The sequence below is a fragment of the Oncorhynchus mykiss genome, chromosome 21, assembly GCF_013265735.2.
Source record: "Oncorhynchus mykiss isolate Arlee chromosome 21, USDA_OmykA_1.1, whole genome shotgun sequence".
NCBI classification, from domain to species: Eukaryota; Metazoa; Chordata; class Actinopteri; order Salmoniformes; family Salmonidae; genus Oncorhynchus; species Oncorhynchus mykiss.
In genome coordinates, this window is record NC_048585.1 from 1713646 (window position 1) to 1732508 (window position 18863).

The window sequence follows — 18863 nt, forward strand, 5'->3', positions numbered from 1 at the left end:
CTTTACCCCCCTACTCCTTAATGTCTTGATGACTGGTCTACATCTAGTCACCATCCTTTACCCCCCCCCTACTCCTTAATGTCCTGATGACTGGTCTACATCTAGTCACCATCCTTCACCCCCCTACTCCTTAATGTCCCGATCACTGGTCTTCATCTAGTCACCATCCTTTACCCCCCCCCCCCCTACTCCTTAATGTCCTGATGACTGGTCTACATCTAGTCACCATCCTTTACCCCCCCCTACTCCTTAATGTCCTGATGACTGGTCTACATCTAGTCACCATCCTTTACCCCCCCTACTCCTTAATGTCCTGATGACTGGTCTACATCTATTCACCATCCTTTACCCCCCTACTCCTTAATGTCCTGATGACTGGTCTACATCTAGTCACCATCCTTTACCCCCCCTACTCCTTAATGTCCTGATGACTGGTCTACATCTAGTCACCATCCTTTACCCCCCTACTCCTTAATGTCCTGATGACTGGTCTACATCTAGTCACCATCCTTTACCCCCCTACTCCTTAATGTCCTGGTGACTGGTCTTCATCTAGTCACCATCCTTTACCCCCCTACTCCTTAATGTCCTGATGACTGGTCTACATCTAGTCACCATCCTTTACCCCCCTACTCCTTAATGTCCTGGTGACTGGTCTTCATCTAGTCACCATCCTTTACCCCCCTACTCCTTAATGTCCTGATGACTGGTCTACATCTAGTCACCATCCATTACCCCCCTACTCCTTAATGTCCTGATGACTGGTCTACATCTAGTCACCATCCTTTACCCCCCTACTCCTTAATGTCCTGATGACTGGTCTACATCTAGTCACCATCCTTTACCCCCCTACTCCTTAATGTCCTGATGACTGGTCTACATCTAGTCACCATCCTTTACCCCCCCTACTCCTTAATGTCCTGATGACTGGTCTACATCTAGTCACCATCCTTTACCCCCCCTACTCCTTAATGTCCTGATGACTGGTCTTCATCTAGTCACCATCCTTTACCCCCCCCTACTCCTTAATGTCCTGATGACTGGTCTACATCTAGTCACCATCCTTTACCCCCCCTACTCCTTAATGTCCTGATGACTGGTCTACATCTAGTCACCATCCTTTACCCCCCCTACTCCTTAATGTCCTGATGACTGGTCTTCATCTAGTCACCATCCTTTACCCCCCTACTCCTTAATGTCCTGATGACTGGTCTTCATCTAGTCACCATCCTTTACCCCCCCTACTCCTTAATGTCCTGATGACTGGTCACCATCCTTTACCCCCCTACTCCTTAATGTAATGATGAGTGTGTCATGACCAGATGCTTGTCCCCGCCCCCCAACAATGGGATTTGTCCCCACCCCCCCCAACAATGGGATTTGTCCCCGCCCCCCCCCAACAATGGGATTTGTCCCCGCCCTCCCAACAATGGGATTTGTCCCCGCCCCCTCCCAACAATGGGATTTGTCCCCGCCCCCCCCAACAATGGGATTTGTCCCCGCCCCCCCAACAATGGGATTTGTCCCCGCCCCCCCCAACAATGGGATTTGTCCCCGCCCCCCCCAACAATGGGATTTGTCCCCGCCCCCCCCAACAATGGGATTTGTCCCCGCCCCCCCCCCCCAACAATGGGATTTGTCCCCGCCCCCCCCCCAACAATGGGATTTGTCCCCGCCCCCCCCCCAACAATGGGATTTGTCCCCCCCCCCAACAATGGGATTTGTCCCCGCCCCCCCCCCCCCCCCCCAACAATGGGATTTGTCCCCCCCCCCCCCAACAATGGGATTTGTCCCCGCCCCCCCAACAATGGGATTTGTCCCCGTCCCCCCAACAATGGGATTTGTCCCCGTCCCCCCAACAATGGGATTTGTCCCCGCCCCCCCAACAATGGGATTTGTCCCCGCCCCCCCCAACAATGGAATTTGTCCCCCCCCCCCAACAATGGGATTTGCCCATCTGGGAAGGTTTTTCATATTGGGGTAAGTTCATAACACAGGCTGTTGGTAGCTGGTGTGGGAGATAAATAGTTAGGCCATTCGTGTTCCTTCAGAGGGTGGACCATGTTGTTTTGGGTCGGTCCTAATGGATTATTCCTTTATTTTGTGTGGGAATGCTGGATTTTGACCGTGTACAATAGTTTACTCAATAGGCCTACAGCTGGTTTTCAAACATCCTCTCAAGGTCGTCCAGCAGCCTACTGTATTCCACAATGTCCCTGGCCTGGATTTGCTAGACAAAGTACATTTTTCTGTTCTCTTCAACAACCCCAATGTTGAGCTTTGTTTCGTGTTCTTGCTGGGCCTCATCCCTCTCAGTTAGTTAGCCTAGCCAACGGTCTTGTTGGTGGTGACTTGGTCAATGTTGAGCTTTGTTTCGTGCTCTTGCTGGGCCTCATCCCTCTCAGTTAGTTAGCCTAGCCAACGGTCTTGTTGGTGGTGACTTGGTCAATGTTGAGCTTTGTTTCGTGCTCTTGCTGGGCCTCATCCCTCTCAGTTAGTTAACCTAGCCAACGGTCTTGTTGGTGGTGACTTGGTCAATGTTGAGCTTTGTTTCATGCTCTTGCTGGGCCTCATCCCTCTCAGTTAGTTAGCCTAGCCAACGGTCTTGGGCCTAAACTGTAACATGGGTCCGACATGTCTAGTTTGTGCTGCAAAGCTAGATGGAGAATGTTTGCTTCAAAAAGGGAAATGTAGAAAACATATTTTCAAAATACAACATGAAGGCATCTGGGAAGTCAAAGATACTGCATCCGGGCCTACGTTTAGGCTGGTTGTTTTTTTGCTCAGCTAGTTATTAAAAAAACACTTTAAAAAATATCACTATTCAGCGACACTTTACATAATCCTAAACTAAGGATAGTGACGTTGCACCAAACACTTTATCTGCTAAAAGCTAATACTATTAGATGAGCAGTGTGTGTGTGTGAGGGTTGATACTCTGTGCTTTCATGATAGACGAGCCTCTTCCACAGGAGCCATGTGTTTTTAGGAAGATAAGACAACCTGACCTCACTGAAGCTGGCTGCACTAGTAGGTCAGGTCAGCTGTTGTCAACAAACCAGCTAATCCAACTCCTATGATCAATGACTTGCACTGCTCAGCTATGTGACCAACCAGGACATGGAGTTCACCCCTACCCCTGGCTCCTATTGGCAAGGACTTTGACAGGGAGGAGGGGCTTATGGCCAGCTCCAGACTGTGATTGGCTATCATCACTCGTTGTCAGTCACTCTATGTTGTCATAAACCAGTGGTCAGCAACCTTTCCCAGTCAAAAAGCCAAGATCTAAATTCTTAAATATACAATAAAACATTTCTTAAAAAATGTACCATTAACCTCCTAAAAAATAGTTATTTAGGAATGAGGTTGGTGCAGTATTCCTAATACATTATCACAGCATATTCACCATATGCCTGGCCCGACAATCTTGTTCTTCTCAAGCCGTATTATATTTCAAAACAAAACACAACAGTTGGTGTAGCAGTAGCTCGGCAGAGCTGAGTGTATCATGACAACACAACAGTTGGTGTAGCAGTCGCTCGGCAGAGCTGAGTGTATCATGACAACACAACAGTTGGTGTAGCAGTCGCTCGGCAGAGCTGAGCGTATCATGACAACACAACAGTTGGTGTAGCAGTAGCTCGGCAGAGCTGAGTGTATCATGACAACACAACAGTTGGTGTAGCAGTAGCTCGGCAGAGCTGAGCGTATCATGACAACACAACAGTTGGTGTAGCAGTAGCTCGGCAGAGCTGAGCGTATCATGACAACACAACAGTTGGTGTAGCAGTCGCTCGGCAGAGCTGAGCGTATCATGACAACACAACAGTTGGTGTAGCAGTCGCTCGGCAGAGCTGAGTGTATCATGACAACACAACAGTTGGTGTAGCAGTCGCTCGGCAGAGCTGAGCGTATCATGACAACACAACAGTTGGTGTAGCAGTAGCTCGGCAGAGCTGAGCGTATCATGACAACACAACAGTTGGTGTAGCAGTAGCTCGGCAGAGCTGAGCGTATCATGACAACACAACAGTTGGTGTAGCAGTAGCTCGGCAGAGCTGAGCGTATCATGACAACACAACAGTTGGTGTAGCAGTAGCTCGGCAGAGCTGAGCGTATCATGACAACACAACAGTTGGTGTAGCAGTAGCTCGGCAGAGCTGAGCGTATCATGACAACACAACAGTTGGTGTAGCAGTAGCTCGGCAGAGCTGAGTGTATCATGACAACACAACAGTTGGTGTAGCAGTCGCTCGGCAGAGCTGAGTGTATCATGACAACACAACAGTTGGTGTAGCAGTCGCTTGGCAGAGCTGAGCGTATCATGACAACACAACAGTTGGTGTAGCAGTAGCTCGGCAGAGCTGAGCGTATCATGGCAACACAACAGTTGGTGTAGCAGTAGCTCGGCAGAGCTGAGTGTATCATGACAACACAACAGTTGGTGTAGCAGTCGCTCGGCAGAGCTGAGTGTATCATGACAACACAACAGTTGGTGTAGCAGTCGCTCGGCAGAGCTGAGCGTATCATGACAACACAACAGTTGGTGTAGCAGTCGCTCGGCAGAGCTGAGGGTATCATGACAACACAACAGTTGGTGTAGCAGTCGCTCGGCAGAGCTGAGCGTATCATGACAACACAACAGTTGGTGTAGCAGTCGCTCGGCAGAGCTGAGGGTATCATGACAACACAACAGTTGGTGTAGCAGTCGCTCGGCAGAGCTGAGCGTATCATGACAACACAACAGTTGGTGTAGCAGTCGCTCGGCAGAGCTGAGCGTATCATGACAACACAACAGTTGGCTTCTGAATCTAGTGCGTCCACCCCCAACATGGCTTCTGAATCAAGTGCGCCCACCGCCAACAGGGCTTCTGAATCGAGTGCGCCCACCGCCAACAGGGCTTCAGAATCTAGTGCGCCCACCGTCAACAGGGCTTCAGAATCTAGTGCGCCCACCGTCAACAGGGCTTCAGAATCTAGTGCGCCCACCGCCAACAGGGCTTCTGAATCGAGTGCGCCCACCGCCAACAGGGCTTCAGAATCAAGTGCGCCCACCGTCAACAGGGCAACACAAATAATAATATAAATGTAGCTCATGTCTTCATCTTTGTCTTTTGTCCAGAAATGTTTGGTGATCGACTAGGAATGCCTTGTGGATGGCGATCGACCAGTTGGTGACCTGTGTCCTAAACGCTTTCCTCCTTTCCTCCCCTCTTACAGGTGACTAACAGCATGTTTAGTGCTACCAGAAAGAGGTTTGTAGAGGGGGTGGAGAGTGACTACCCCGACGACACTGTGTATTATGGCCAGACATCCATGTTCCCTCATCCATCAGACAAAGACGTAAGTGATGCTACCAGCATGTTACAACCTTTGACCCCCTATTATGCGGTGACTGATTCGTCAGTTGTCACTTAGTCAGTAAAACCCGTAGAGGTTGAATCCAGACTCCTTGGCTCTCTGTGGTCTGGATTCATGTGGGGGTGAACTGCTTCGTTGGAGTCATCTAAGTTATGTTTCTGTTGCTATGACATTATTTTCAAAGCTGATCTTTTGGCGTTTCTGCTTTTCCTCAGTAACGGTTTGGTTAAATGTGTGTCTGGTCGGGTGGTTAATAGGGAAGTGGACATGACTCATTCACTCTTAGTTACAGTGAATAGAGAGGAGTCACATGGTGACATTACTACATCCAGATATGGAACATCCTAACAGTGGTCTCTACGAGATGAACTCCTCTGAATCCTGGGCCTGCTATGTGACTGATCACGTGAGACCAGGTTAGATTTAAGCCTTCTGTCTAGACAGGATGACATCTAGAACAGGATGACATCTAACCCGGTGTATCTAGACAGGGTGACATCTAACCTGGGCTATCGAGACAGGATATCCATAGAGAAGAGCAGAACAAGGCATTCATAACCTAGGTCTCAGAGTTCAATAGAGCTTTCACTCTGCCTGTGTTCCAAATGGCACCCTATTCCCTATATAGTGCACTACTTTTGACCAGGGCTCCTATGAAAGGAGAATATGGAACTCAGGGGATAGGGTGCATTTGGGACACAACCTCTGCCTGGGACTCCTTCCATTTGTTAATCAGAGGCCACATTGGAGCCGTTGGCTCCCTGTGGAATTGTTGGTGCCAAAGACCCGGGCAGGCCACCTTGATCTGGTGCCTGAAGAGTTCTGAGTTTTCCTTCAGTTCTCTGGGAATGGGGGGGGGGGATACAATCAGGTATGTGTCCCAAATGGACCCTTATTCCCTATGTAGTGCACTACCCTGTGGGCCCTGGTCAAAAAGTAGGGTGTTTATATAGTAAATAGATTGCCTTTTCAGAAGCTGCCCAGGACGAACCATGTTGGTTAGTTGACACTTGTGTGTGGGAAGGAACAATGGACCTACAGTGTTCTCTGGGACCAGAGACAGGGCAGACAGCCAGGGACATAAAACCCTCAGTTAACAAGCATCTCTGTGTGCTGTGATCATCTCAGAGGTTCCCTTCATAATGATGGCTTCCCCTCCAGCCTGTTAGTCAGACAAACATACAGGAGTCAGGAGAAGGCTCAGGAAAAATGCTCTTTGTCAAGTCTTTACCCCCAGTTCCTCCGGTCCTCTCTCCTGGCTAAGTTATGGAGAGCCTCAGATCTTCTCCTCCAGCCTGTTAGTCAGACAAACATACAGGAGTCAGGAGAAGGCTCAGGAAATATGCTGACAGTCTCTTTGTCAAGTCTTTACCCCCAGTTCCTCCGGTCCTCTCTCCTGGCTAAGTTATGGAGAGCCTCAGATCTTCTCCTCCAGCCTGTTAGTCAGACAAACATACAGGAGTCAGGAGAAGGCTCAGGAAATATGCTGACAGTCTCTTTGTCAAGTCTTTAACCCCAGTTCCTCCGGTCCTCTCTCCTGGCCAAGTTATGGAGAGCCTCAGATCTTCTCCTCCAGCCTGTTAGTCAGACAAACATACAGGAGTCAGGAGAAGGCTCAGGAAATATGCTGACAGTCTCTTTGTCAAGTCTTTACCCCCAGTTCCTCCGGTCTTCTCTCCTGGCTAAGTTATGGAGAGCCTCAGATCTTCTCCTCCAGTGCTGTTTGATAAGTAGCGAGGAGATGTTTTTTGAGAAAGATCCTTGAGTCTGAGCACCCGTCATCATGTTCCCAGTCCCACAACAACAGACGTTGTTGTCAGTTGTGCCCACTACTCCAAGGCTACGGTCCCTCCCTGAGAAGAACCGACTGGACCCAACTCTGTGGGAGGCAGACTGACTGGAGCCCAACTCTGTGGGAGGCAGACTGACTGGAGCCCAACTCTGTGGGAGGCAGACTGACTGGAGCCCAACTCTGTGGGAGGCAGACTGACTGGAGCCCAACTCTGTGGGAGGCAGACTGACTGGAGCCCAACTCTGTGGGAGGCAGACTGACTGGGCTCTACTGAACCTAGAGAGAGAGCATCTGTCCTGAAACCTTTCTGATAACAGCTCTACTGAACCTAGAGAGAGATCATCTGTCCTGAAACCTGTCTGATAACAGCTCTACTGAACCTAGAGAGAGATCATCTGTCCTGAAACCAGACCTGTCTGATAACAGCTCTACTGAACCTAGAGAGAGATCATCTGTCTGATAACTGCTCTACTGAACCTAGAGAGAGATAATCTGTCCTGAAACCAGACCGGTCTGATAACAGCTCTACTGAACCTAACAGCTCTGCTGACTGGTGCTTCTCTATTGGATAGTTTAGACTCCCAGGACTTTAAAGAACTTCTAACCAGCTCCTGGTAAGCAGACACATCGGATGGGCATCTAAACTCTCTGTACAAGGAGCTTCTTAGCAGAGCAGTAGAGAAACTGGGAAGGGACTCTGACATCTAAAGGGTTATTTTGTTGCCAGCTAAACTGGACTCTGCTAGTGGGTGTGATGATAAATATGTGTTATAACCTCAACGCTGCGATCACCTCTCATTTAGACGAGTGCTGAGGACATCATTATGTAATATACCGTTTAGCAGACAGCTTTGTGTCAGTCATGCCTGCATACATGTTAACCTAAGGGTGGTCTCGGGAATCCAATCCTCAAAGATGTGCAGCTCAGATTGGACTAAGTTCTGGTCCCTTCATACCAGTACAGTGAGTAGGACACTTTGGTAGAAAGGATAACGAGATGGTCTGAGCCCAACCTCAGAGCGGGTCCAAGTCCTAAGTCCAGCCCAGAAACGTCCCTCGGGTCAGAGGTAACGGGCCGTGCTGATGGAATGTGACGCCAGCCTGCTCTGGGTTCTATAGGTGGGACAGGATTCCGGAGTTCTTGGGTTCAAGGAGCAGGTAGCAGGGCTCGGTTTAGTCCAGTCTGGAAGAATTCAGACAACTTCTCGTAGTCTGCTGTGACATACTGCTTCTAGTCAGAGGATGGATTTGTCTCAATATTATCCTCTCATCACACATTTGGTTCATATTTTTTTTACACACTTGTGTTCTGTGCTAAAGATATTCTCTCGCTGTGGGGTATAATTCACACCATTTGCATATTTCATGTGCTTAAGCAAATGACACCAGTTAATGCTGGTTCTGTTTCAGACCGTCATGTTTCTCAATGTTGTTTTCCTTGTCCCCTTTTAGACTGAACCAGAGAACTAAACACTGATCACATGATGCACTGACAGGCTTGTCTCATTTAGACTGAACCAGAGAACTAAACACTGATCACATGATGAACTGACAGGCTTGTTTCATTTAGACTGAACCAGAGAACTAAAAACTGATCACATGATGAACTGACAGGCTTGTCTCATTTAGACTGAACCAGAGAACTAAACACTGATCACATGATGAACGGACAGGCTTGTCTCATTTAGACTGAACCAGAGAACTAAACACTGATCACATGATGAACGGACAGGCTTGTCTCATTTAGACTGAACCAGAGAACTAAAAACTGATCACATGAACTGACAGGCTTGTCTCATTTAGACTGAACCAGAGAACTAAACACTGATCACATGATGAACTGACAGGCTTGTCTCATTTAGACTGAACCAGAGAACTAAACACTGATCACATGATGCACTGACAGGCTTGTCTCATTTAGACTGAACCAGAGAACTAAACACTGATCACATGATGAACTGACAGGCTTGTCTCATTTAGACTGAACCAGAGAACTAAACACTGATCACATGATGAACTGACAGGCTTGTCTCATTTAGACTGAACCAGAGAACTAAAAACTGATCACATGTACTGACAGGCTTGTCTCATTTAGACTGAACCAGAGAACTAAACACTGATCACATGATGAACTGACAGGCTTGTCTCATTTAGACTGAACCAGAGAACTAAACACTGATCACATGATGCACTGACAGGCTTGTCTCATTTAGACTGAACCAGAGAACTAAACACTGATCACATGATGCACTGACAGGCTTGTCTCATTTAGACTGAACCAGAGAACTAAACACTGATCACATGATGCACTGACAGGCTTGTCTCATTTAGACTGAACCAGAGAACTAAACACTGATCACATGATGAACTGACAGGCTTGTTTCATTTGGACTGAACCAGAGAACTAAACACTGATCACATGATGAACTGACAGGCTGGTCTCATTTTTAGATTAAAAGGAACAACAACATAAGTAGTGAAACAGTGTAAAGCCCCATCATTTTGGAAATTAAACATTTCATTATTGTCACTTTCTCTGCTCCTGAAGTTGGTCGCTTTTCCTGATGACTGACAACCATATACACCTTTACCTGATGACAGTTAACCATATACACCTTTACCTGATGACAGCTAACCATATACACCTTTACCTGATGACAGCTAACCGTATACACCTTTACCTGATGACAGCCAACCATATACACCTTTACCTGATGACAGCTAACCATATACACCTTTACCTGATGACAGCTAACCATATACACCTTTACCTGATGACAGCTAACCATATACACCTTTACCTGATGACAGCTAACCATATACACCTTTACCTGATGACAGCTAACCATATACACCTTTACCTGATGACAGCCAACCATATACATCTTTACCTGATGACTGATGACAGCCAACCATATACAGCTTTACCTGATGACAGCCAACCATGTACAGCTTTACCTGATGACTGATGACGGCTAACCATATACACCTTTACCTGATGACTGATGACGGCTAACCATATACACCTTTACCTGATGACTGATGACAGCCAACCATATACATCCTTACCTGATGACTGATGACAGCCAACCATATACAGCTTTACCTGATGACTGATGACGGCTAACCATATACAGCTTTACCTGATGACTGATGACGGCTAACCATATACACCTTTACCTGATGACTGATGACAGCCAACCATATACAGCTTTACCTGATGACTGATGACGGCTAACCATATACACCTTTACCTGATGACAGCCAACCATATACATCTTTACCTGATGACTGATGACAGCCAACCATATACACCTTTACCTGATGACTGACGGCTAACCATATACAGCTTTACCTGATGACAGCCAACCATATACATCTTTACCTGATGACTGATGACAGCCAACCATATACAGCTTTACCTGATGACAGCCAACCATATACACCTTTACCTGATGACTGATGACAGCCAACCATATACAGCTTTACCTGATGACTGATGACAGCCAACCATATACAGCTTTACCTGATGACTGATGACAGCCAACCATATACAGCTTTACCTGATGACAGCCAACCATATACAGCTTTGCCTGATGACAGCCAACCATATACAGCTTTGCCTGATGACAGCCAACCATATACAGCTTTGCCTGATGACAGCCAACCATATACAGCTTTGCCTGATGACAGCCAACCATATACAGCTTTGCCTGATGACAGCCAACCATATACAGCTTTGCCTGATGACTGATGACAGCCAACCATATACAGCTTTACCTGATGACAGCCAACCATATACAGCTTTACCTGATGACTGATGACGGCTAACCATATACAGCTTTGCCTGATGACAGCCAACCATATACAGCTTTGCCTGATGACACCCAACCATATACAGCTTTACCTGATGACAGCCAACCATATACAGCTTTACCTGATGACAGCCAACCATATACAGCTTTACCTGATGACAGCCAACCATATACAGCGTTGCCTGATGACAGCCAACCATATACAGCTTTGCCTGATGACAGCCAACCATATACAGCTTTGCCTGATGACAGCTAACCATATACAGCTTTGCCTGATGACAGCCAACCATATACAGCTTTGCCTGATGACAGCCAACCATATACAGCTTTGCCTGATGACAGCCAACCATATACAGCTTTGCCTGATGACAGCTAACCATATACAGCTTTGCCTGATGACAGCCAACCATATACAGCTTTGCCTGATGACAGCCAACCATATTACAGCTTTGCCTGATGACAGCCAACCATATACAGCTTTGCCTGATGACAGCCAACCATATACAGCTTTGCCTGATGACAGCTAACCATATACAGCTTTGCCTGATGACAGCCAACCATATACAGCTTTGCCTGATGACAGCCAACCATATACAGCTTTGCCTGATGACAGCTAACCATATACAGCTTTGCCTGATGACAGCTAACCATATTACAGCTTTGCCTGATGACAGCTAACCATATTACAGCTTTGCCTGATGACAGCCAACCATATACAGCTTTGCCTGATGACAGCCAACCATATACAGCTTTGCCTGATGACAGCTAACCATATACAGCTTTGCCTGATGACAGCTAACCATATACAGCTTTGCCTGATGACAGCTAACCATATTACAGCTTTGCCTGATGACAGCTAACCATATTACAGCTTTGCCTGATGACAGCTAACCATATTACAGCTTTGCCTGATGACAGCTAACCATGCAGTATACACTGAACAAAAATAAATGCAACATGAAACTATTTCCAAAATATTTCTGACGTTACAATTCATAAAACCAGTCAATTGAAAATAAATTCATCGGGTCCTAATCTATGGATTTCACATGACGGAGAATAGATATTCATCTGGGCATAATTACCGTAAATAATAGTTAGGGGCCTGGATCAGAGAAGCAGGCAGTATATCTGGTGTGACCAGCGTTTTCTCCATGCAGCACAACACATCAGGCTGTTGATAGTGGCCTGTAGAATGTTGTCCCACTCCTCTTCAATGGCTGTGTGAAGTCGTTGGATATCGTTCGGGAACTAGAACACGCTGTCGTACATGTCGATCCAGAGCATCCCAAACATGCTCAATAGAGTCACATGTCTGAGTATGCAGGCCGCTTTCAGCTTCCAGGAATTGTGTACAGATCCTTGGGACATGGGGTCGTGCGTTATCATGCTGAAACATGAGATGATGGAGGCGGATGAATGACACGACAATGGGCCTCAGGATCTCGTCATGGTATCTCTGTGCATTCAAATTGCCATCAATAAAATGCTATTGTGGTCGTTGTCCTTAGCTTATGCCTGCTCATACCTTAACCCCTCCGCCACCATAGGGCACTCTGTTCACAACATTGACATCAGCAAATCGCTCGCCTACACAAAGCCACACACGCTGTCTTCCATCTAGTAGAGCCAATTGGCCAGGTCTGACTGAGTGTAGGTGATGTAGCCTGTACAAGAGCAGCATAAGGGAGCCCTGCTTGTTTAACATTAGATACCATTTTATCCCACAAAACAGATGACTTTCTTTGTAAAGTGAATGGAAAATATATTTTGACTTAAACCCCCCCCCCCCCCCCTCTACCAGTTTCCTTCTCTTGTAAGTGACCTGGAAGAGAAGGGAATGAATCTCCACTAACATGCATTTCCTGCTTCCTGTCTTCCAGATGCTGGCATCTCCATCCCCATCGTCGTCAGGTCAATTGTCGCAGCTTGGTGCCAGTTTATACGGGCCACAAAGTAAGCACTGCTTGTCCCTACACCATCCATGCATGGCTATGAACACTCCACTGCTGCTTAGCATTCTGTCACTGCTGCTTAGCATTCTGTCACTGCTCAGCCTGCATTCTGTCACTGCTCAGCCTGCATTCTGTCACTGCTTAGCCTGCATTCTGTCACTGCTCAGCCTGCATTCTGTCACTGCTTAGCCTGCATTCTGTCACTGCTCAGCCTGCATTCTGTCACTGCTCAGCCTGCATTCTGTCACTGCTCAGCCTGCATTCTGTCACTGCTCAGCCTGCATTCTGTCACTGCTCAGCCTGCATTCTGTCACTGCTCAGCCTGCATTCTGTCACTGCTTAGCCTGCATTCTGTCACTGCCTAGCCTGCATTCTGTCACTGCCTAGCCTGCATTCTGTCACTGCTTAGCCTGCATTCTGTCACTGCCTAGCCTGCATTCTGTCACTGCCTAGCCTGCATTCTGTCACTGCTTAGCCTGCATTCTGTCACTGCTTAGCCTGCATTCTGTCACTGCTTAGCCTGCATTCTGTCACTGCTTAGCCTGCATTCTGTCACTGCTTAGCCTGCATTCTGTCACTGCTTAGCCTGCATTCTGTCACTGCTTAGCCTGCATTCTGTCACTGCTTAGCCTGCATTCTGTCACTGCTTAGCCTGCATTCTGTCACTGCTTAGCCTGCATTCTGTCACTGCTTAGCCTGCATTCTGTCACTGCTTAGCCTGCATTCTGTCACTGCTTAGCCTGCATTCTGTTACTGCTTAGCCTGCATTCTGTCACTGCTTAGCCTGCATTCTGTCACTGCTTAGCCTGCATTCTGTCACTGCTTAGCCTGCATTCTGTCACTGCCTAGCCTGCATTCTGTCACTGCTTAGCCTGCATTCTGTCACTGCTTAGTCTGCATTCTGTCACTGCTTAGCCTGCATTCTGTCACTGCTTAGCCTGCATTCTGTCACTGCTTAGCCTGCATTCTGTCACTGCTTAGCCTGCATTCTGTCACTGCTTAGCCTGCATTCTGTCACTGCTTAGACTGCATTCTGTCACTGCTTAGCCTGCATTCTGTCACTGCTTAGCCTGCATTCTGTCACTGCTTAGCCTGCATTCTGTCACTGCTTAGCCTGCATTCTGTCACTGCTTAGCCTGCATTCTGTCACTGCTTAGCCTGCATTCTGTCACTGCTTAGCCTGCATTCTGTCACTGCTTAGCCTGCATTCTGTCACTGCTTAGCCTGCATTCTGTCACTGCTTAGCCTGCATTCTGTCACTGCTTAGCCTGCATTCTGTCACTGCTTAGCCTGCATTCTGTCACTGCCTAGCCTGCATTCTGTCACTGCCTAGCCTGCATTCTGTCACTGCTTAGCCTGAATTTAGAGCTCTGGTCAAAAGTAGTGTACTTAATAGGGAATAAGATGCCATTTGGGACTAAACACACGTCCTCCGGTCTGATCCTTTAGCTGGGTTAATATGTCCTACCTATGGCATAATGCTCAACACCATATCCTGTTCAGTGCAGGAAGTGGATTGAATTGGCTGAGTTGAAAGTGTAATTGAGGCTGACCTTGGTACACAGATCAATATAAATACAGTAGCCCTCTGGGTTTTAGGCCCTGTTCCATGTTGTCACTATCGGGCTTCTCCTGTCAGCTGTTGTCTTGAAATACTCAATCTCTGTTTCTCCCAAGTATTTTACAGGAATATAGCCTAGCGTCTTCAGAGCTCACCAGTCCAAAGCCTGTTTATCTCCGACTCTAACCCACCGCCTTTCTCCCCCGTCCTTCTGTGTATGTCTACTGAATAAAGGAATATAGCTGACCGTTTTAAAGCCTGTGTTTCTCCCAACTATAATCATCTTTCTCCCCTGTGTGTCTGTGTTGTCTGTGACGTCCAGGTGCCCTAGGGTTCCCTATGAGGGGCATGAGCAACACGGCTCAGTTGAATCGCAGCTTACCACAGGGCAACCAGCTACCGAGCCACGTTACCCCTGCCTCTGGAGTCGCCCCCACAATGTCCCTCCATACTCCTCCCTCGCCAAGCAGGTACACCCCTCCACTTATAGGCCACGTGCTGACCATTTCCATTGACAGTCACCTAGTTGGCTCTGGGATTCATCTCAGCATGTCTGGTTCTACCGACCTGATTCAGCCGACTGATGCGTTAGTTGCTTGGTAAAAGGAGCATATTGTTCATGACAGAGCAGCTGTCAGCAAGCCCGGTGAGCTCCTCCCTATGGGGTTAGGACTGTTGTTTTTAGTAGGTAAATATCACTCATCGTGTCTAATAAAAACAAGGTTTTGATGAATCAGCTAATCTTATTCCGTTCTCTTTTTATCTGATGTGCTTTTCATGTTGTGCTTTTTCATTTCATGCTTTTCATGTTGTCCTGATCACGCCACCCTGATCATATGGGACTGTGTCTCTGTGTGTATGTCTCTCTCTCCTCTCCTCTCCTCTCCTCTCCTCTCCTCTCCTCTCCTCTCCTCTCCTCTCCTCTCCTCTCCTCTCCTCTGCTCTGCTCTGCTCTGTAGGGGCATCCTGCCCATGAACACGCGGAACATGATGAACACCCCTCAGCAGGTGGGGCGCCAGGAGGTCATGGTGGGGGGCATGCCTAGTGGGGGCAGGACCAACAGCCTGGGCAGCTCGGGCCTGGGCAGCCCCAACCGTGCCTCTCCCAGCATCATCTGCATGCCCAAGCAACAGCAGTCACGGCAACCTTTCACCATCAACAGGTAACACTAGAATGAAGCCAGACCGTATCAATGGGTGATGTATTGAACATTGTGAAGACAGGACATAGAAACCATGAAGACCTGTTGGTCACATATAATAAAGACAGACTTTGAAACGGTGAGACAATTAACAGTATAAAACCATGGAATAGGAGCCTGTCAAACCTTTTACCTCCCTGCTACAGTATAAAGACATGGAATAGGAGCCAGTCAAACCTTTTACCTCCCTACTACAGTATAAAACCATGGAATAGGAGCCAGTCAAACATTTTACCTTCCTACTACAGTATAAAACCATGGAATAGAAGCCAGTCAAACCTTTTACCTCCCTACTACAGTATAAAACCATGGAATAGAAGCCAGTCAAACCTTTTACCTTCCTACTACAGTATAAAACCATGGAATAGGAGCCAGTCAAACCTTTTACCTCCCTACTACAGTATAAAACCATGGAATAGAAGCCAGTCAAACCTTTTACCTCCCTACTACAGTATAAAACCATGGACTAGAAGCCAGTCAAACCTTTTACCTCCCTACTACAGTATAAAACCATGGAATAGAAGCCAGTCAAACCTTTTACCTCTCTACTACAGTATAAAACCATGGAATAGAAGCCAGTCAAACCAGTCAGACCAACAATATCACTACCACAACAACTGGCAAGTGTCTTCACTGACATTTTCAACTTCTCCCTGACTGAGTCTGTAATACCTACAAGTTTCAAGCAGACTACCATAGTCCCTGTGCCCAAGGAAGCGAAGGTAACCTTCCTAAATGATTACCACCCTGTAGCCATGAAATGCTTTGAAAGGCTGGTCATGGCTCACATCAACACCATCATCCCGGAAACCCTAGACCCACTCCACACTGTTCTTTCCCACCTGGACAAAAGTAACCCCTATGTGAGAATGCTGTTCATTGACTACAGCTCAGCGTTCAACACCATGGTACCCTCGCAGCTCATCACTAAGCTTAGGACGCTGGGACTAAACACCTCCCTCTGCAACGGGATCCTGGACTTCCTGATGGGCCGCCCCCAGGTGATAAGGCTAGGTAAAAACACATCTACCTACGCTGATCCTCAACACTGGGCCCCTCAGAGGAGCGTGCTCAGTCCCCTCCTGTACTCCCTGTTCACCTACGACTGCGTGGCCAGGCACGACTCCAACACCACCAAGTTTGCTGACGACCCAGCGGTGGTAGGCCCGATCACCCAGCGGTGGTAGGCCCGATCACCCAGCGGTGGTAGGCCCGATCACCCAGCGGTGGTTGGACTTGTCCTATGATGTGACTGATGGACTCTGTGGCTGAAAGGAGACGTTGTTGTACTGTAAAGACATTAACAGAGTGAGTGTCTGTCAGGAGCTGTTTACTGCCTTGGGTAAACACAAGCTGGGATTGAGAACTCTGCACAGAGAGAAGGGAGGGTGAGGGAAGAGGTATGAGTAAGGTCAGTTTAAATGCGTAACATGCACTGCCTCATTCACTCGCTCTTTTTCTCTCTCCCTTTCTCTCGCTCTCTCTCTTCCTCTGTCTCTCTCCTCCATTATCTTCCTAACCATGGTAACATTAGCTTGTTTAGTAGCTCCTATCCTCTTCCTCTGCTCTTCCACATACTGAGCCTCGACTGTAGTGTGGCGTCCGACTGTATTGCGTCCTAGACTGTATTGTAGACTAGTGTAGCATAGACTAGTGTAGCGTAGACTAGTGTAGCGTAGCCTCGGTGGTGGGCCGTCAGGGCCAGCAAGGCCTTCTCTGCTGGCCTAAACATCATCAGAATATATATATATTTTTTTTAATATATTTTCCCATAAATATGTATTAAATGATTCCCCAGAGTAAGAGTTATACTCTTCATTGCATAGCTTTCCTCTTGGTTGCACTGCTTCCAGCCCCAGGTTGAGATTTGGAGTGTTAGATCTTTTATCCAATCATATTCAGCCATCATGTGTTGCCAGGGGTCTAAAATCCGCCCTCAGGCCTTCAGAATCAGCAGTGTGGGCGCTTGTAGCTTAAAGTGAATGGAAATTCAAATTTAGTGTCAACCAATCAGCTTTAGAGTTGGCTATTGTACGCCTGCTGGCTGGCTCCAGTGTTACACAGGAGCCAGCTAGCAGGCGTAGTGCGTGCACGTCTTTTGATTGGATTACCAATATTGAGAGGCAAGTCCTATATGGGCAGGACCTCAGAACTAGGAAACTGAATTTGATAAAACAATTAATTTGCGTACTACTAAGCTGTTTTTTCAACCCACAATGGCGCAAGGAGGAGAAGATATCGATTTGGTAGAGGATATAATTATAACGCCATTCTCAAGACGAACTTTTCAAGAAAAGTTAGACGTTGTAAGGAGAGGTCGCCCGACGCCGACGCTACAAAGCCTGTCACAGACGGGAAAGGGGTTCGTTCGCCACTTTCAAAGTTCCAACTACGAGCGTTATCAATGGCTCACAGGCTCCGAGAAGCACTGTAAACTGTACTGCTGGGAATGCCTATTATTTACAAGTGATCGATTTGGTGTTTGGAGCCACACTGGCTTTGCAAACTTGAGTTGTCTAAACCAAGGCAACAACGAGACACCGAAGTACGGCTGGGCACTTACAAGCAATGGTGCTTTTGAAAACTTTTGGGGACACCGGAGTGGATCTACAGCTCAACGAACAAGCGCGCAGGGCAACGGAGCCGCACAATGAAAAGGTGAAGAAAAATAGGGAAAAATTGAAAAGACTCATTGATTGTGTCGTGTTTTTGGGTAAACAGGAACTTTCATTTAGGGGACACGATGAAAGTGCTGACACTTCTTAAAAACACATTTTTTTACTTAAAGCTCAAAGTTTGTGGACCAGAAATAGATAGAAGAAGAATATTAATGTAACTCTGTTGCACTCGACTATGTTCTTGCCTATTAGTTGAACTGTACTGTGTTGTATTATTCACCTTCAATTCTCTGAATAAAAATGTCAATTTCAAGGTGACGCAACGCCTTGTTATACTGCGTTTCTGTCTAAATGTACAGTGTCTAGAGCCGTGGCATCATAATGAGGGTAATAAGAGGTGGATTAATTCGGGTGGGACTGTGTAGGACCTCACTGAAGGCCCCAGGCCCCAGGCCCACGGCACGCCACTGCGTAGCCTAGACTGTATTGTAGACTGTATTGCGTCCTAGACTGTATTGTAGACTGTATTGCGTCCTAGACTGTATTGTAGACTGTATTG

At 47.3% G+C, this 18863-nt stretch overlaps 1 protein-coding gene across 3 annotated transcripts in view; it reads left to right on the plus strand.

Annotated features, from left to right (window-relative positions):
• LOC110499743 (CCR4-NOT transcription complex subunit 2) overlaps positions 1 to 18863 on the plus strand; it is an 80713-nt gene that overhangs the window by 24704 nt on the left and 37146 nt on the right. For 2 of the 3 annotated variants that reach the window (XM_036956583.1, XM_036956585.1), the window contains exons 2-5: positions 5221 to 5343; positions 12852 to 12924; positions 14807 to 14954; positions 15444 to 15647. In XM_036956583.1, the coding sequence (XP_036812478.1) occupies positions 5221 to 5343; positions 12852 to 12924; positions 14807 to 14954; positions 15444 to 15647 (548 nt within the window). The remainder of the gene's footprint in view (positions 1 to 5220; positions 5344 to 12851; positions 12925 to 14806; positions 14955 to 15443; positions 15648 to 18863) is intronic. The other variant, XM_036956584.1, reaches the window with a different exon arrangement.